General features: G+C 41.7%; 1 protein-coding gene across 3 annotated transcripts in view; it reads left to right on the top strand.

Moving 5' to 3' along the window:
- Nucleotides 1–21,063, top strand: part of LOC117547925 (protein O-mannosyl-transferase TMTC2-like) — a 59,909-nt gene that overhangs the window by 19,909 nt on the left and 18,937 nt on the right. Inside the window, exons 1-2 of one of the 3 annotated variants that reach the window (XM_034218832.1) lie at nt 2,986–3,044; nt 9,570–10,161. In XM_034218832.1, coding sequence (XP_034074723.1) covers nt 3,025–3,044; nt 9,570–10,161 — 612 coding nt within the window. In that variant the 5' untranslated portion in view covers nt 2,986–3,024. Of the gene's footprint in view, nt 1–2,985; nt 3,045–8,013; nt 8,076–9,569; nt 10,162–21,063 lie in introns of those variants that run through there. The other 2 variants (XM_034218833.1, XM_034218831.1) reach the window with 2 other exon arrangements.

The following is a 21,063-nucleotide window of genomic DNA, read 5'->3' as shown; positions in this document are numbered from 1 at the left end:
CTGAAAAATAGATGAAGGAGTTGCACTCTCAATGATTGGTTTCATAATGTCTAACCACAAAGAAATTGAGTGTATTAGGAACTATCTGTGTAAAATGTTCTAATGAGATTGAACTTGTTTCCACACTTGTAGGGCAATTACTCATGTTTAATATGAGTTGATCAGAAACAATATTGAATTGTTCATTATGAAAGTTACAGTTTTTCTAAGTAAAGAACAAGAGCGAAAAGGATGTTGGCTTAGCTTAGCATAAAGACTAGTAGCAGGCAGAAAGTATATCCTGGCCAAAAGCTAACTATTTGTTTGTGCCTTTCTGTTCGTACACGGATTAAACATTTCTTAAATACTGAGTTGTCGTTAGGTTTATTTGTGAATTTTGGACAGACCTACGGGTAACTGCTTTTAGCCTTTTTAAGATAAGCTAATTTGCTTCCCTGCTCTTGCTTTATACCAAAGTGAGACATACAACTGGTATCCATCATTTTTGCTCAGAAAGCAAATACGTTTATTTCCAAAAATGTTAAGTATTTTATCATTTTACAACAGTTTATACATTTTGCTTTGCATAATGAGGTTACTTGGTTATAATCCGTCATCAATGGGCATAGAATCAAATTAATTTGCATCTCAGACTTGAACCAATCAATAAATGATTGCTTTTCTTTGTTGAAACTTCAGCACAAGCCTTTCTTTTGTACATGACAACATAAACTTGCAAATTGATATGCTGTCATGTTTTTTAAAAATGTTTGTAGAAGTTGAACCTTGCCATTTTTAGATTTACAATGTGTATGCAGCTGTCAGGATATTTGGAAGTACAGAGATGCGAGTCAACAATATTTACAAATTCAAATCACGGCACTGCGTCACCACTCTTCATTTACTGATTTTGTTGGCGTCCAACTGGCTCCAATCTCCTAGCAACAGCTTGTGTGCGAGACATTGTTTGATCTGCACTGGAAAATCAAAACAGACACAAACATTTAGTACTTATCAACTAGTATCTTCAAGTCATGCTCTATATTATTTAGGTCAAGTACAATGAGTTGAACTTGGCCTTGGCTTATTTGGAGCTTGTTGTTCTGCCGATCAGGAAACCGGCTTTACAGGGGACATGAAAGCGAGTTCTTGGCCTGACAGAAGAGAAACAGCCAACTTCCTGACTGTTTCAGCCTCTTTGAAGCGCCCGGAAGAAATCCGTTTCTCCTGATTGGTTGCTGGGACAGTCTGAGGATGTAGAGGAGACTTTATCTTAATCAGGTATGAGTCGGCTGCTGGGCTGTGCGTAATGATGAAGCTGAAACAGCTGGACTCCGGTGATGAGTAGCAACTATTCTATAAGTGTGTTCTTATATTACTTAGTTGGACTTAAGCCAACCGTTGATCTGTGTGAAATCTAACCATGTTTTATCAAGTTGAAAAATGTGGCCTGTGGATCTGTGAGCTACATATAAATGTTAATCAATGCCATGCTTTTTAGCAAAAAATAAATATATGCATTTTTTTGTCGTTCTTGTTGTGTTAACTCTTTGCTTGAAGTGTTAAAAGTAAGTTATTTGACTGGCCTTTTTATTTCCTCAAACTTCTAGCTAGTTATTCTGCACCCTTGGGGAAAAGGCTGGGAGCTGCAGGATGGGCTATTTTTAATCAATGAAAAGAAAGATCCAGTGAACTGTGCAGGAGAGATAAAATGTAGGTTAGTGCCTTGAATACAAAGTAGCTTGCATCCTTTGTCTCAGGTTTATTCTCAGAAATACATGTATGAAAAGATTAAAATGATGCAGGTTTTGTCCTTTTTCTAAGTCGCCAGTGCCAAGCTATGTTGAACACTATCCAGCAGCAGTTCAAATAATGGAAAATAAACAGTATTTGCACCTGAGCTGGGCATTAAATCTGTCAAATCGATGTCAAATTTCATTTTAAGCACTAGGAAAGGGAAGAGCTTCTGCAAGGCGGAGGATACATCTTTCCTCAATAGGCCACTAGCAGTATGAGAGAGTTTTATGAATGCTATCTGGACATTTATGGATTTTCCTCTCCTCCCATATTCGTGCCAGTTTGGCGTGGGAGGGAGTGTGGGAATGCAGCGGTGCCACTTCTGGTCGGGTATTGTTCTGCCGCATGTGGCGCTGACGTGTGATGTTTGAACACACCCAGATATACAGATATACAAGCTAAACAGAAATAAAGAAAAGGAAATATTTTATTGACGTCTTGTAATGTCTTTGTCCGCAGCAGAGCTATTTAGTGAGGAGAAATGGAAATCAAATCTTTATTAAGGTCGGACGAATACTGATGAGGATATAAGATCCTGCAGCCAGAGCTCATCTTATTCTTTCATCTACCTCACCATCTCCTCATCGCCCGCTGTCACTCTGTGGCTACATACTGGAAGGATTATAGCAGCTGAAAATCAGCCAATGAATGAATCACTCAAGCCGAGTGTAACGTCTTCGCGCTTTTTGCGCCGTGATGGATGGTAAGGTACTTTAAGATTAAAAAAAGATCAGATCTCCACGTGTTCAGCCGCCTCATGTGGTGCAATACAATACGCTCCCCACTGCAGTGACCATTGAGCTGAAATGTATGGGATTTGTTATCCTCAACCAGCTGTGGCGTTCACTGGGAACAAAGCCATGAACATTGTTTTCCTTCCAACTCCAACACCACATGGAATTAGAACACTGCTTCATATGGATTATGTACTTTGTCGATGTGCAGCGTGAGTGTGGAGCCCTGAGCGCATATACACACCACCTTTAAATCAGATTACTCTTGACCCCCGACCCCGGTGCATGTCTCAGGAACTCAATGCACTCTTTCTAATCCTGTTGGCATTGGATTAAGACAGATGTGATCTGGACCCTGACACTCAACCACACACACACTCTGGCTCCATCTCTCGAATACACTGCCCCCTATCACTATGCAAAGGCAGAATCATAATGATGATGATGGATTAAATAGTCGGTCTTGGATGTTTGTTCCTGAATTAAACAAGAAGAGTCATTGAAAACTTTATTAATGCAGGCGAACAACCATGAGTGAGTTCAAAACAGACACATTTTTCCTATTGGTTGAGGTTGCCACTTGGCCAATCAAAGCCAACCCCAGTTAAACTCATGGTGGTTTTTTAGCAACCAGAAGCAACTGTATTATTCACTCCTTCACATGCGTAGAATGGAAGTAAATGGGAAGAAAATATTGGCCAATGTTATGACAAAGTGTCTGCCAAAGCCTTTAAAATAATATATTTTTGCATAACCAATGAAGGGTTGCCAATTCTTATGGAAAACCTCATTAGAACCAATCACATTTTCTAAAGGCTAGAGTAGATGTCCAATGTTTTGTCCAACATAAATCAAATATATTAACTTTTCAATGATATAAGACCCCAAAAAAAATACTGAATCCTTGCTTTGGAGAGGCTGAGGCCAAAGAAAATGTGGTGTTCTTATACCTAAAATTGACTTCACTTGATCTATTTGACCTTTTTCATTTTGCAATACATTATATTGATAGTAACTGTAGAGTTAATAATCAAACTGGAGACATTGCAGTTAAGGTGTATGGCCCTTTAAGTCTGTTCTTGAGAAGACATTTGTGAGTCTTGTTTTTTTCACTATTTCAGTACAAAATGGGTGTCAATACACAGTGATCCAGGCAGATTTCTCTTGTTTATATAGGTGGCAGCTCCTTAATCATAGCGCTGTTTGGTGGCAACACCTCAACACATTTTCCACTGCTCTGATTGTTTATTCCTCTCCAGTACGGAGGATTTTTTGTAATCATCTGCGTTCCTGTTACTGGCGCACAAAGCCAACAGCATCAGTGTTGTGTTTACTTCAGCGTGCGTCAGCCCGACATTAGCATTGTGTGAATGGGCCTGCCTGTGTGCGTAATTAGCACTCAGATTGCTCAGTGAGGAGACGGAAATCTAATAGGTCTTGGACAAGAGGCACTGAAAAGAGCTGGGTTCCAGAGAAGACCAGTTCAGATGAGTTACATTATGAAGGGAGAGCAGAAGATAAAAAGGCAGCGATAAAAGTAATGATGACAAATGAGGGAGATAAAATGGAGGGATGAAATCTTATTAACTTCACATACTTTTAATCAAGAAAGGATGGAGTTGGTGGGTAGAAATAAATACATAATGGTAGCAAATGGAAGATACACAAATGACTGTCGTGATGATTGGCTAATCTGTGTTATTACTGCTGTTAGGGAGCAGGAGGATGCACTCTGCCACATCAGGTTGTGATTCAGCCGCTCCTGATGACGTTAAGTGAAGGCAGTTTACACTAATGATGTTTATTAGAGGCAGCCAACGGACAGGCTAAATATTTAAGATGGACTCAAGTGCAGAGTTTTGCAATGCAGTTAACATGAGTGTTATTTTGTTAGAGCACACATAAACATTTAAAGGAAAGGTAGGTTTATTGAGTCAGACCACATAGAGTGATCTACTTTTGTGTATTGCAGTATGTTTGTACATACACTGATATCTGTAAACTGAATTTTACAAGGACGCAATTACAGAAACGTCTTTTTGTAGGATGCAGTCTGCATATCCATGATACATACATACATACATACATTGGTTGGAAATGAGTTATTTAGAATAATGAATATAGCTTACATTACACATTTTCAGTAAATAGGTTATGCTTATCTGTGGATATGAGTTGTGTATAGACACACCAAATTGGCTTTGCAAATGCTCTATGGTGAAAATGCATTCAAGGAGTTTGTAACACTGCAAGGATGAATGCAATGCATTTCAACAGAAATCCAACCCACCTTTTAATATAAAGAAGATTTACAGAAGGGAAACTAAAGACCATTTTTTTAACAGGAGTAGCTCTAACATGCATGTTGATTAAGAGCAATTGTTGGTGACAGGTTGAAAATACTGAAAAAGTTCCATGACTATTGTACTCTAAGAAGGGCAACATTGAAAATCTGTGCCTTTCATTAACTTGAGACTGAAACATTTAGTTACAAGAGTATCCAGACAGATTAGGGTGTGTCAACTCTTTGTACTGCTGCTGCACAAAGGGTTGGAATATCTGACAGTAGATTCTGCTCCACCTTAGCTGTATTAATGGGAGATGCAGTGATTTCCTTTCCACCCAAACTAAATCATCTTTAAAAGAAAACACCTCTTCGGCCCCATTCGATGTGTATTTGCCTACTGTCCCTAAAAGAAAGAAGGCCTAGACTAGAGTGTGTCTTTAGGCAGCCACAGCATATGGAAAAGCAAAGTGGTGAGATCACCATTGGGGAGGAGGTGGAGTGCTTCATTTGCATATTGAAAAGAAACATACTCCAACACTGAAAGACGGCCAATTTTCTCCTCACTGAAAGCAGTGGACAGGTGAAAGAAGACCTCACCCTATTACAAATGGACCACAAAAAAAAGGAGTTTCTTTTCAGCCTTGAATAGAAATCCCTTCGATTTTACCTCCCCCCACGAAAAAAAAGGAGAAAATTGAAAAGAGCGAACCCGTCCTGTACTTTGAGGATTGTGAATAGAGCGCAGCCCGCCTGCCTGCCCCACATACGGCGGCTGAATACAAAAGACCCCCCTCTGTAAGAGCAATCACTACGGGAGACCACTCTATCTGCACCGCTGCAGCGACAGGACTCAATGAAGCCGTCAGCACAGGCTCTGCTGTCACACACACACATACTCACAAACACGGACACCTTGCATGTAGCACACACACACACACACACACACACACACCACACCACACACACACACACACACACACACACACACAACACACACACCACACACACACACACACCACACACACACACACACACACCCACACACACACACACACCACACACCACACACACACACACATCACCACACACACACCACACACACACACCCACACACACACACACACACACACACACACACACACACACACACACACACACAACACACACACACACACACACACACACACACACACACACACACTCATGGCTCATGCTCTCTCTCTTCATCCTACAGATCAGCAGTGCCGGGCAGGAAAAGGGAGGGAGATGAGTGGTTGGCGCAGATTTGAATATTTAAATTATTTATCACCAGAGAGTATTGAGATCCAAGGCATGCCAGGGGACCCGAGGGAGCAGGGTGAGGGTGAATCTAGCCTTGTTTGGATTTGATAGCGTGCTGTTTATTGCCTGAAGGGACACTGGAAAGAGGAAAACATTGCAGATTTTGTGATATGCAGATATGTTATTTATTCTGTCTCCGTTATACATCTTTTATGTGGGGTTTCAGTGATGTAATGTGTAGTCTCAGGTCTTTCATGTAAATACAGCATTAATAAAAATGTCAATCATAATATTTCAATATGTCCACTGCTCATATATCCCGCTATGATTTCAAGCTGTATTGGGACTGTAAAAGGTTTTATAAATACTAGCTCACTGTGGAACAACATTAAAAAATTGAGGTTTGTAAACCGGATGATGTAATGCATTAGTTCCAAAGAAATATTGGACAAGGGAGAGTTCCACTTTGGCTTGTGAGAAACACATTTTCCTTTTTGTGACGGAAAACAATCCTGGGAAATGGAGGAATTTACTGTAGCTCAAGCGATGACAGGGCTTCCCAAGGAAGACATATTTAAATTTGGATTAACACATTGAGCAGTTGGATTCATCTGCTTTCTTTTCTCCACCTCACTGTCGTTGGTTCCTTATAACTTTCCTGCTCTCATGCTGGGTACAGGCTGGTCTGTGCTGATCTCCCCCTCCCTCTGCTTTATGCACTCAGCACTAAGTTACAATCTGGAGACAAAGGAAGTCCTCGGCTGGCCCCCTGTCGCTGTCCTTTTCCCCTCTCTGGTGCGCCATGAGCAAGCACAGAAACAACACTGATCCTAATCAACCCTGAGAAAAGAAGACTGCCACTTGGCAATTGTAATCAAATCTGAGAAACTGCAATTTGTTTTCACTCCACACTTATTTTGGTTGTCCTCAGGTGACAGCTTGCGTTCATTTAAACATTCACTATAGTGATTTGAAATCCGTTTTTCTTTGTTGGCTCCAGTACTTGAGTCAGCTTGGTGCTCGTTAGGAGGCATTGTCCACAGCCGAATGTATTTTCAAACGTCCTTTTTCATCAAGTTACTATTCTGTTCTGTCAATGTGATTGTGAAGCTTATGTTCTGACGTTTATTAAGTTTTGTTTTGTCAAGTAGCTTTCCTATTTTCTTCAAAGAGGCTGATATAACTAATCAATCATATTTGTCATCTTTTAATTGATGCATTCCTAATGTTTTCTGAGTTGCTTTGTGCTTAGTACATGCTTTTTGCTATAAGTGTCTGGTTTGTCCACACTTGGGTTAAAGGCTCAAGCACATCCAATACTTTCAGTACCATTGGCCCACAATTTAAATTAGTTAAAGAAAATGTTTCTTTATTTGGCAGATTCTCCCTGCTCTGAGTGCTTGTAGCTGCCATCCATCTCCCTTGAATCCCCGTGGTGAACCTCATTTGTTTCAGCCTGTGAGTGCACACCAGTGTGGATCGTGTCCCCAGTAATGATCCGCTAATTATGAGAATCCACAGCAGCCGTGGAGGTGTGTGTGTGTGTGTGTGTCCTGTGACATATGTCCATGCTGTGTGTCAGAGAGAGCAACAATGTGTTTAATCACACTCTGAGGCCTGTTTCTTACATTTGGGTCCTCATTCTATTCGTCTATTAACCTTCACTTATGACTGGTTTATTGGCAACGTGAAAAACACATTTTATTAGGAGGCTATGCTGTAATACCTAAATGATTTAATAATACCGCCATTAAAATGCTTAGTTTCATAGGATTTTATTGAGCTTGAAGCTGCTACATATTTGTATACATTAACATTGGATCACATGACTGCCTTTCTGTGAAAGGAGCTGCTGGTAGTGACGGAATAAAGAAGAAATTCACCCTGCAGTTCCTTTGAGCTTAAAGGTCCTTACACACCAAGCCGATTTTCGGCGTTGATAGATGTCGGGCCGTCAATGAGCGTTGTGTCGACCCTACTCAGATTGGTGTGTCTTGGTGTGTACTGCACTGTTGTGTCTTTTCGGCCGTGCCGACACCTTCCGCCGCCGATTTGACATGTTGAACCTGGAGGCTGTCGGCTAAAGAAATCACTCTGATTGGCTGTTCAGCTTAGCGAATCAGTGCATGAGAAGCGAAACGGAAGTGAGGGACCCAAACAAAAATATTTCATTTAACTCCAGCTCTCGACACAGGTTCGGGAAAGCCCCATGAGCTTCTCGCTGTAGAGTGAAAATGGAACGCACACGCTATTTGTTGTTTGTTTATATCACGCAGTCTGTTCTTCTTCTCTCGGTTATCACGCAGTCTGTCTTCCGGTTGTTGCCTATTTTGAATGACGAATACACACTACCGCCACCTGCAGGTAAGGAGAGTTATTGCCACTCACGCATGCGCAGTGCGTACATGCTACTTGGCCGTCGACTGAAGTCTTTGCGGTGTGTTCCAGTGCGACACATGGCCAAGACGCAGAGACGTGAGGCAACGTTCCGTCGGGACCTGTTCTTTGGTGTTCTTTGGTGTCAGTTTGGTGTGTTAGGATCTTTACAAAGCTTTCAGCTCATTGTTTTGGTTTTACGGCCCACAATTCTACTGTTCAGTCTCGTTGCTCTTAGCAACGTTGTTCTGGACCACAGGAACAAGACTTCAAACTCATGCAAATGTGGCATTGTGTCTGCTGTGTGAAAAAGCAATTTACTAACAGTTTCACACTGACGACTTTAAAGATGATAATAAGGTTGTCTTGTTCTCTGTAGGTCTGTACCAAGTGCAATCTTTTGGGCTGATTGTTCATATTTCCACATTTTAACATTCTAATTAAAAGTAGACTAATAGTACAGTGTGCTGCTGACAGAAGTGCTTTGCATTCGGATCACATATCCAACAAACATCGAAGATCCCGAACATTCATTCCAAGTTCAAAGCTTGCTTACACCTTCAATAAGAGACAAAACTATGGATTAAATTAAGGTTCAAAATATGAAATAAACAAAATATGTAATACTAGTGCGTTCCAGTTGTACTGGTAAGTGAAATCTCTGAGTTCCCAGTCAGAGATTTCTAATGAAAGGCCTCCTGAGGTTGGACTTCCTAAACTCGGAGAAACCATTTTGTATACCACCATCAACTGTACATATGGTACTGCTCATTTGAGATCTGTGGATATGTTGCTATAATGTTTGTATTCACAAAATGGCTAACCAGAGGTGACTGCTAAAGCTGTAAACAAGGCGAATAACGTTCCTGCCGGCGGCCATTTTTTTTCGGACTTGTGCTGCTGTCAACTTTGATGTGATGTCAGTCCCAATTCCGACCTGCGACTTTCAATATAAATGAATGAATTCATAAAAGCTTCATTTTCTCTAACACTCATCCTATCAATATTCGGTAAACACAACCTGGTATAACAAGAAAAACAATAATAAGAAAAGCCTATCTAAGTGCAGTTTATTTGATGAACTTACAAAATTGTTTTTTTTTCTGCTCCTTTAGTCGAGCCATCAAGACCAACCAGGACCTTCTCCCTGAGACTCCGTGGACCAACGTCCTGTACGATGACTTCTGGGGCACCCTGCTGACTCACAGCGGCAGCCACAAGTCCTACCGGCCCCTCTGCACCCTCTCCTTCCGCCTGAACTACGCCCTGCATGCCCTGCGGCCCTGGGGCTTCCACCTGCTGAACGTGGTGCTGCACGGCCTGGTCACCGCGCTCTTCACGGCCTTCAGTCGACAGCTCCTGGGCGGGGGGCTGTGGAGCCTGCTGGCTGGCCTTCTCTTCGCTTCTCATCCGGTCCACACTGAAGCAGTGTCAGGTGTGGTTGGCAGGGCGGACGTTGGCGCCGCGTTGTTTTTCCTGCTGTCTCTTCTCTGCTATGTGAGGCACTGTGGACTTCGTAGGGACTTCCAGAGCAGATGTGGAGGCTCCTGGTGCTGGGGCTGGATGCTGGGCAGCCTTGGGTGCGCAGCAGCCAGCATGCTGTGGAAGGAGCAGGGGGTGACGGTGCTGGCCGTGTCGGCGGTGTACGACCTCTTCGTGTTCCAGAGACTCCGCTTTCGCCAGGCGCTTCTCCTCCTGCTTGGAAAGGTAACTTAATGCCTGCCTCCTGGCGTCTAAACCAGTTTCCTCTTCCTTCCCCTCAGAGACATTCCTTATCCCGCCAGCTGTTAATGATTCCTGTATGGTGGATTACGTTTTGTGTGTGTTTGCTTTTCATTGGGGGTGTAATTAAGAAAGCTGTTTGCCGGTGCAAACCGCACAGTTGGTGCATAGAAAGTAAGCTGTTCTCATTTGTCATCTCCTAAACAGGAAGAAACATATATGTACAGGGGAAGTTTCCCACTTCCTCACATTGCTGCCCCCTTTTTCAGTTGGCGGCAGCAAATAGATGCACACTAACGCAAGGAAATCAGCCTCATTGTGTGCGACTGTGTGTTTTGGGGAAAAAAAGAGCACAAGCAGGAAAAGCTATTTTTAGGGTGAGTTTTCTTTTTTAAATCTACAGTAAGGTGACAAAAGGTATGTGCAAAAAACCTACTCTGGTAAATGATCTGTTCCATCCAATTTAGCTTTTAAAACACGAATGTAAACACGCATACACACACACACACTATGCTTCCTCTGTTCTCCTGTAGCTTGAAGTTATCTGACGAGGACAACCTTGACTTATCTTATCTGCACTCTACATCTGATCTGATTAAACTCCTCAGCCAACATGATGGACCCTCGTAAAAGGTATAACTGGCATAATAAAAAGTCCCCTTGGGTTTACTGAGCAAGGACAGTCTGGCTCTAAATGTGTCTTTTTATAGTTGTTCTCAAGGAAACATCTATAAATACCTCTGTTTGTTTGTGATGTACCCTGCATAATACATCACTAATGTCCTTTCTGGTGTAAAAACTGCAGCCCTGTACAAACTTTAGTGTGACTATCTTATCCACACTGCCAGCCTGGAAAGGAAGGTGTTCTTTCCTGAAGTGTGTGAGGCTTTAGCGTACCTGTGGGGCCGCATCTGTAGTAGTCCTTTCTGGAATGATGATAACCTGCAACCGTTATTAAAAGGGCCCTGCGGTGAGATCAGAGGGGAGAAGAAGGAGGGAGGGGTTTTTCTTCTCTGCTGGGCGGGAGTGAATCACGGCGTGGTGTGTGTGTGTGTGGTGTGTGTGTGTGTGTGTGTGTGTGTGTGTGTGTGTGTGTGTGTGTGTGTGTGTGTGTGTGTGTGTGTGTGTGTGTGTGTGTGTGTGTGTGTGTGTGTGTGTGTGGTGTGTGTGTGTGTGTGTGTGTGTGTGTGTGTGTGTGTGTGTGTGTGTGTGTGTGTGTGTGTGTGTGTGTGTGTGTGTGTGTTTGAGTGTGAGCACTTTCAAGAGTGGTTGACAGATTCAAAACACCTGTCTTTCAAATTGTTCCCGGTAGTTGATTAGATTTGCTAAATTAGAGTATCAGCAGGAGCAAAGCACACGTCTTTAGCACAGGGATGTCAAACATACGGCCCGCAGACCAAAACCGGCCCGCTAGAGCGTCCAATCCAACCCGCGGGATGACTTTGCAAAGTGTAAACATTACAGTACAGGTGTCAGTTGTCAGTTCAGGTGGTCTGGATTACTACACAGATGTGGACGTTAATGTAAAATAACATCTAGATTTTGAAAAGTTGTTTTGATCAAAGTCAAATACTAAATTGTTCAGTTCCAGATACCGGAGACTAAATGTTTCCGCCTTTGTAGAAACACTGTGATCTGTACGTTGTAATGCACATGTTTAGATGATAAACTGAGGCTTTAAATTGTTGAAATTGCACCTATTTTTCTTTAAAAATGTCAGGTTGTTCATAATAGTTTGTAAAAGATAGTTTATTAAATGTGAACATTTTCAGAATGTACTTTTTTTTGCACTAAAACAAAAAAGGGAACAATTTGGAGTTGTCGTTATTTATTGGTTATCATGCTAGGATTTTACTCGTCCGGCCCACTTGATCAGATTCAGCTATATGTGGCCCCTGAACTAAAATAAGTTTAACAACCCTGCTTTAGCAGATGGTAAGGCAGAACATATTATTAATTAAAAACATTACTGAGAAATGTCAATCCTTCATAAAATCCTTTCTTTGTATAGTACCATCAGGCGTTCCTGTTTTTTCGTCCGCCCGTTTATAAACAAAGGCAGTAGCAACTGGTTGTCTTTCACAACCTGAACATCCAGCTCCAGTGAGATGCATTACCGTCTGAAAAATGTCATCACCCTCAGTGCTTGTCAGAAGTCGTTATGAAAAATCCCAATTCCCCGTATCTTCCTCACCCAGGAGAGCTCCTCCTCTCTGCCCGGACACAGCAGCTCTGACCAGCCTCCCTCTGCCAGCCTGTCAGGTCCCACTGCCAACCCCCTCCCCCGCCGCCTCCAGCACATCTGGCTCGTTTATCACTCTGGCACTGCCCTCCTCTCCTGCCCCGGTCACAGTTATCTTGGCGGGGAGCTCATTATGTTCCGGGCCCGGCCACGGGGGCAATCACTTCCTCGATTATGAGCCAGACGTCTCGGGATGCATGGGAACACAAAGGGAGGGAGAAGTGAGGGAGAGAGAGAGAGATAGAGGTAGAGAGTGAGCGAGACAGAGGGAAACTATGCCCTCACTTCCTGTCCTGTATCTGTTCTCCGTCTCTCTCACCTACTGTGCCCTAAAAGCACTTTGAGAATGGACCACTTGGGTCTGTCACATCGAGGAGTCAGTAGCAATTGAATTTGATGGAAGACGAAGAGGTTGCAAATATATATGTATATAGTATATGTCCTATTTTATTATATTTTTATCTCAGTTTCTCACATATAACATAACAGCTTTTATATATTAGAAAAACAAATGTTTTCTTCTTTCTGTGTCTTATATGCACCATTTAAACCAAAGCAATTTCCTCGTATGTGTAAACCTACTCGGTAATAAAAGCTATTCTGATATCTTGGCAGAGAATAATGCAGCTATTTTCCATTATATTTCACAATGAAGCAGAAGATTGAAAAACCTCACAGCAGCCACAAACAATAAGGAAATGCAAATCAGCCGCAGAGCAGAGGAGGAGACAGATGTGCCTCGGCCAGCACTCCATTTCTCATCCTATTGAGTCCCTAATCAGACTGAGATGAGATCTGAGACGAGACAGGACGGAGGGAGAGCTGGAGAGTGTTAGGAGACAACAAAGGAAGGTGTGGTGTTGTTAGCACTGCAGCCATAGAGGAGGCAGAATGAGTCTGATATGCCAGGGTCATATAAATATATTGTCTTTGTTCTTCCACTCAGTTTGTCAAGAGGTAAAACACACAGGTTGATGAAGGAGCCTCTAAGCTTTAGACAGGGTCCAGGGAATAGAAGGTAGGGGTACACATACGAGGAATTTGCTGTGGTATAAATGGTGCATACAAAGACATAGAAAGAATATGTTTTTGAAAAGAAAGGGGCAAACAAATTGTACTATTATAAAAGCTATGTAAGACTCTTTTAACAAATATAAAGACAATATTTACACAAAAGAAACAGAGTACAGTAAAATATAATATAAAATACTATATTCAAATAGTTTGCTTTGTTAGTATTAGGGAAAGTCAGATAGCTAAGCTTGAGGTGAACATTTAGCAGTGAAGGTTGATTTCATTAATTGCATTTGTTTATTTGAGCAAATAATTCAAGCATTTACTTAATGACAAAGACGTGAATGATTTTGTTAAAAGCTCTAGTTCTACTAATGAACATGAGACTGGATTAGAGTGCTTTATATTCACTACCTGTGGATTGTCTTAATTCAACTTAAATGTTGGATACAAACTAAAGATGACATTCATGCATTTTACCAGAGGGTTTTATTGTGTTCTTAAAGTGTTACGGACTCCTCCTCCTCGTTTGTCTCAATGAGCGCTGGAGGCACGAGAATTAAGTTCAGTGTAAGCAGCTGAGGGATGTTGTGCCAATTATCTCCTCGCAGGAGCGTTGAGCTGTGAAACGAGGCTGCTGCACGTCCTGCTGCACGTCCTGCTGCACGCTCCTCATTTAGGGATTCCAGAAGTAGGGCATGGTCACACTTTCTGGCAACATCATCGTCTTATCCTCATTCTTATCATTACTCACACAGAAACAGTCAAACTCTGCACAAACTTGTAAAAAAACCGCTTGTGTGATCCAAACATGTGGTAGTCTATCAGTAGATAGTTGTTAGCTAGCTAGCTGTTATGGCTAAGTAAGCAAACTACTCATAAAAGTTGGTACAATTCTCAATGGAACATTTAAAGGAGCTTGTTTTGTTTTATGCTGCTGCAATACAAAAAATCCCAAATTGGGATTAAGTCATTATTTTCTTATCTCCTTTAGCACAGGGTACACTGAAATATCATTTAACAAAGGAAAGGAGATAATGCCATCCCACAATTCCTTGTCAAAAGTCAAAGAAAAGCTGCACCATTTAACTGTCAATGCATTCACTAAAGCTTTGACTTTGATACGTTTAAAAGTAGGTCTGATTCTGCCATATAAGAACTACAATACTGTGAGTGTATTTTGCGTAACGACCCATTGTCTCGCTGTACCTTAAACACACATTCAAAATGTTCAATATCTTCAATTGCCTAAACTATTTGATTAAAGTCTACCAAGTAACCACATCAAAGCCAACAAAGCTAAGTCAGATGCTTGACATTTGATTAAGAGATCCCTCTGTTGTCTTAACCCCCCTTAGGACACTGGTGTCCCTAAATTACTCAAACAGGAAGCTCTTTTAATGTCATGTTAACCCCCCCTTGTTTTATCAGCTGTCTGGGTAGACACGCGCGAGGCGTCAACCTGTGACCCATCTCCTCACAGGTCTCTGTGCCAGCGGCAGCACGGCTTTCAAGGAGAGAAGCGTGGGGTAATTAGGTCACTCTATCAAAGTCACCCTCTCAATGCCAGCCTGCTGCTGTCTGATGACTTGGGCGAGTTGTGCCAAGTCAGCAGAATCCAGTACACATTAGAGAGCGGGAAAAAGAAGTGGATGCATGCCTCATTGTATCTTTCATCACAATTTAGCAGGTCACTGGTAATGCATCAAATATGAGCGCTGTCACAATCTTATGAAGGACCCAAATGCAGCACACGAGAAACCACGGAGTATTGGTAATGTACTTTATTGGTAATAACACCAGAGCAGAGGAATACCAGATGATGTACAGGCAAACGAACCGGAGGACAGCGGGCAGAAGGTGAGTCAGGGCCGGGCAGAGGGTCAGGGAGCAGACGAGGCGGTCAGCGTAGGTACAGGCAGGGTCAGACAGCAGGCAAGGCAGGATAGTCCAAGGACAGGCAGGATCAGGGATCAGGCAGAGCAGGCAGGTCGGGGACAGGCAGGGTCGTAACCGGGTAGGCAATCTGATGACAAACGCGTGAAAGACTAGCATGAAGGCATAGTACGATCTGGCAACGGGTGTGTGTCTGGTGAGGGTTTAAATACTGGCAGTGAAGCTAATGGGTGCAGAAGAGAAAGAGAGTGAGCAAAAACGTGGGTGTGGTTAACAGGTGAGACAGGTGAATGGAAAACTACTGGTGAAAGATGGAGCAGACTGTGACAAGCGCTGCTGGATGTGTTTGATCCAAACAGTGGAACCAGGACCATACACATGTCACTGACAAAGAATGACTCCACAATGGAGTGATGTAGCTCCTCCCACCTCAACTTTATTGCAAGGTTTTACCCAAATTATATTCGGAGAATCTCATAAAGAATAGAGTGTATGGTTGTACAAATATCGACATTTTCTACAATATATTTTTTTCGAGGATAACATTTTGAATTTCATTTCTCAAACAAGTAGTGGGAATGAAATGCATGGTCGGCCCCGGTATGCTGGAAAGAGTTACGAGCAGTATAAATTGGACTCGACTTTCACAAGAAAAGTCCGGAAGATTGATCCCCTGCTGTCTCGAGTCAGTCCGCAGCAGCTCTAAATGGTCTGCGTATGAAGTCAGCTGCAGTTTCTTCAGACATGTTAAAAACACATGCTGTAGTGTCAGTGGGCAGACCTCACATTACTAAAGCTAATAATGAACAGCAGCGTTAAAAGATGAAGGCTCTGGAGCTTCATAATGAACTGTATGTTCATGTGCGGAAACATAGGGACAGGACGAGGGCCAATCAATTTCAATTCAAGAAAAGATTGGAATTAAGAGAGTTAGAGGAAAACCCACAGAAACTGAAGTTGAATTCCCAAACTGGGATTCTACAGTAGAGGAGATATGTGGAAGGTTGAAAGGCTTGGAGCGAGAGATATTACGTCTGACAGTTGGTTGGGGATTACGCCAGCCTGCCTCCTTCGAAACATACAGATCGCATGAAGGCCAATCAATTAAAGCTAGAACATGTTCCCAGGAATGTAAGTTAGACAGTAGTAAAGCTGAACAGTAATATCAAAGAAAAGTACAAATTAAATTCAGAAATAAGCCCTCTAGATTAGCTATTGAGGAACTGCCAATATTCCTTAAATGTACTATTCTGACAAGATAATGACCTACTGCAAAGTTAGAAAATGAAAAACATCAAATGATGTTTTTAAAGTAAAATGCCCATTGATTCTGTTGATGCAGGGGGGAGCGTTTTTTTATTAAAAGTATTTTCGGAAAATGGACATGCATTCCTACAGTATGAGGAAAAGACTGGGAACCTTTCTGAATTTGATGTAAATGTAATCTCCTGCAAGAGTTGCTAAGGCAACTTTTTTACAAAAGATAAGGTTTTTTTCTTTCTTGCAGTACTAAGATACTCTATAGCAGCAGAGCTTCATCATTCATTTGTCAGATATTCTTTTTACTCACAAGGTGATGAAGAGGAAGGTCCCTTCTTGTTGCAGTAGTCCGGCTCATCAAACACAGGTGTGATCATCTTAATGAGGTCTCTGCAGCTCACTGAAACACTTGCATGTGAGTCATCGGTCATGTGATCAGTCACACCTGTGCTTCTTCTGCCAGGAAGCCGTGACACGTGTACGAGGAACGTCTAGAGTTTAGGTCCTTTTTAATTGACCTCATCCTTGAGGAGATTCAGAGATACCCATGGAAGCTGCAGGTGCCCATTTCATGAAGTATTTTAGGCAATAAAATACTAAAGCACAAAACCAGCTAATTTTGGGGCTGTATTACTCACACTACTGCCCTGTCAGTATTCCTTTAACCATAGAATGACCATGGAAGAGGGAATCAATTATCTGAGTGGAGAGCTTAAATGACTTTTGTGAGCAATTAAAAGCTGAGTAGCAGATAATTCAATTGTTGGAAGGGGATGTTGGGTTATTGAAGGTCTATTTTCAACCGACAACAGATGACTACTGAGTGCAGTGGGAAGGTCATTCCAGACTTCAGCAAAACAGGAAATAAAACTAGTGATCCTTTTTACATCAACCTGATGCTCCTAAAAGCTGGCTAGAATACTACTTATATTTACTGCTGAGTTTGGGAATTCACGTTCATATATCATTAAAAAGGCCAGCCTCCGCTCTAGCATGCAGTTGGTGATCGATCGGGAAGTCAATTAAGGAGCGATTTAGATAGAGACAAGGCAACGCGGGGTAAAATGAAGCTCATTCATCTAAATAACACAAATGACTCTGATACCAAGCAGAATTGGATTTCTCCGACAGTTTCCTCCCTTGACAGGCATTATGGGCTCATCAATCAATAATCAAAGGCACTCTTATTCTTGTGTACCACCTTTCAGCATCCAAATCAATACCCCATTTGTTCTCCACTCTCACTTCCTCACTGCTCATTGGAAATGGTGTACTCCTTGAACTGATCCTTTTCTATCTCACTATTGACAGGTGGCTGTAACTACCTCTGTCTTTACATTTTCTCCCTCAGCTGACTTAATAATAATAATAATATATAATATTTTTATAGCGCCTTTCAGGAAACCCAAGGTCGCTTTACAAGTCGGGTAGGGGGGGGGGGAGTAGGGGAAAAAAGGCAGACAGGTTAAGGGGGTGGGGGGGGGAAGTAGCGGAAAAATAAACCTATTAAACTAACTATACAGTGGCGAAAGCCTTGTTGTTGGGGCAACATGCTTTTCCATATCAGATGTTGAGAAACCAAGTTAGGTCAAGCGAGTCAAGGCTAAACTTCTTAATGTAATCCTGGCATGGGTTTGTTATGGATAACTTGTGTTTTCCATCTGAAGTGGAGACAAGCGAACTCAAGCATGCAAGAGAGGGATCATTTCTGTCCGAGGTTTATACATTACATTACATTACATTACATTGCATTTAGCTGACGCTTTTATCCAAAGCGACTTACAATAAGTACATTCGACCAGGAAGACACAACCTTGAAGAAAACAGAATCATATAAGTACATCAGGTTTCATAGAGCCAAACATTTCAAGTGCTACTCAACTGGCTTTAGGTAATCCAGTCCTTTATTAGTATAAAAGTGCTTCGTTAATAGTTCTAACGCTCGAAGTGGAGTCGAAAGAGATGAGTTTTCAGTTTGCGCCGGAAGATGTGCAAGCTATCTGCCGTCCTGATGTCAATGGGGAGCTCATTCCACCATCTTGGAGCCAGGACCGCAAACCCACGTGTTTTTGCTGATGGGAACTTGGGTCCCCCTCGCAGCGAGGGCGCAACGAGTCGTTTGGCTGATGCAGAGCGTAGTGCACGCGCTGGGGTGTACGGTTTAACCGGTTTAATACATGAGAACCTTCTTTGTATAGTGAAGCTTTCATCTGCCTATTGTGCAATTCATTTAGAGCATTACACAGAGAGACTAAATTATTACTGAAGAAGAGTAAACTCGGTTAGAGATGAAAGGAAAAGTAGTTGGATCAACACTCTGATGGTGATGATCAGAACGTATTAAAGCCAATATTGACATTGCGACTCTGTCCAAACAGTATTATTTACATTATAGAAGCATGCAATTGAGTTCGCACACACACAGATGCAAAAAGAGTTCATTTTCCATATCAGCGCTGCTCAGAAAGTAGGAAGGGAGCAGCATCTCTGTCATCAATCATGATGTTATTTAGTATTCAATTTGGAAAACTCTGTTAAGAACATGAATTACAGGCACTTTTTGGTCAGGAATGCGCCAGGCTGTCTCTGTCAAGAAGCCTACATGACATTTCAGTTTATTAAATGAAAGAAATTCAATCAGATTTACAGAGTGTTGGCATAAACACACACTAAATGATTCAAGCAGTAATTGATTTCAGAAAGCTCCATATAAAAATGTGGTATTTAAGGAACATCAGAGCATCTGACAGCCAAAAAATGTCCCGCTCTCATCGCGCCTTTCTATTTCTCTCCCTACTGTCACTGATGAATGGAACTTTATAACCAAGTAATGAAAGGTGGAGGGGTCACGGGTGTGATGGCATAACCTTTCCTTGCAACTCAAACTGCAGACGTCTAAACAGCTCATTATGAAGCAGCTGAAATTGGCAACATAGTTCCTGAATCTAATGTATGCCTCGAAGACAGATTTTCCTCAAGAGTCACCAACCAAATGTCAGGTCAAAGGTGTTGCGTGACAGAGGAGCTAATGGTGATCATGCTGCAGAATGAATGCTCTTATGAGATGTAAACACAGCATCATACATACCAACACAATGAGCCCTAAGCTGATTAGCAGTCACACTCACTGCAATCTGACAGGCAACAAGCAAATGCTTAGAGGAAAGCCTCTCGTGCTTCAAATGATTTCAAAGTTGACCTCAATAAGGTCAGAACAGAGGGGAGTGTGGTTTGCTCTTATGATAGAAATAGTGTTGAGTACTCTGTACACTGTTTTTAAATGCCATCCTGCACTATTTCCTAATGTTTCTCATTTCTGTAAAGCGCTTTGAATTGCCTTGTGTTAAAAGGTACTATATAGATAAATGTGCCTTGCCTTGACATTAGCCTAAATAAAAGACATTTGAAAATATTTGTGCATGTAAATCCAAGTGAATGCGTCTTCCTCTAGTTTAATATGACACATCCCATCATTACAAGATTATCCCTCAATGTCAACAGTCTTGTTGGTGCTTACCAGAAGTGACATCGATTAGAGCGCCCATCTGTCCAAATCCCAAAGTGTCTGCCACCAGTTTGAATTTGTCATATTTCACTATATTCATGTAAACAGAGCTGTGTTGTTTCTGGCTATGGTGCATTTTAATTTGAAGAAGTATGCTTGTGTTACAAAGAACTGTATGATTTTACACGAATGCGGTTTATGCCCCAGGCAGCTACCAAAAACATTCCAGCCATCGCTTTGCATAGTTTATCTTTCTATATGGGATAGTGGGAAAATAGATTTGTAAGCTTTTTCCAATGGTTGCTTTACAAGTCAAACCCTTATAGCTCATGCCGAAAGACTGGAAACATGAGGAGACATTTGATTTAAGGCTGTTCAATGTAAAGATGTCATTGAATTACAGACTTCTTTCGTTATAAATAAAGCAGAATACTACCAGAAAATATACAAAACGAATTTGTTTTAAATCAAGAGGATGAGCATCATAGAAGGAAATGTAACTTTAAGCATCCGTTTGCATTGAATACTTTAAAACTGATCTCTGTAGTTGGAGTTGAACTGTGGAATTGTTTACTAAATGATTCAAAGAGATCTATGTATGACATCTTAAAGAACATGTATAAAGAGAGAATAATTAGACAGTATGAAGATGTCAGGTAACCTGTTTCACTGACCGTAGATTGTTATGTTTGATTTTGTTTTTGGTTTCATGTTACTGTAAGTATTGGTTGTAAGCAGCTGTGATTGACAAACCATCTATTTTTGGTTAAGAGGCAGGTAAAATAAGACTTTCTTCTCCCTGCTCTTTTCCATCATCGGCTACTACAAACTGCTTAAAAAACGTTTGATCCCGACTGATAACTTGGTATTAAAATAGCGTTCTGAAATGTTGAATTAATTCAGTAGGAAAATAGTGTGTCTTTGACTGAGCTTTTCTGGACTGACCGGTTAATTTAGGTGTTGTCCTGTA

Source organism: Gymnodraco acuticeps, unplaced genomic scaffold, assembly GCF_902827175.1.
Source record: "Gymnodraco acuticeps unplaced genomic scaffold, fGymAcu1.1, whole genome shotgun sequence".
NCBI lineage: Eukaryota > Metazoa > Chordata > Actinopteri > Perciformes > Bathydraconidae > Gymnodraco > Gymnodraco acuticeps.
Note: the sequence above shows the minus strand (reverse complement) of the source record. Positions and strands in the feature narration are given on the sequence as shown.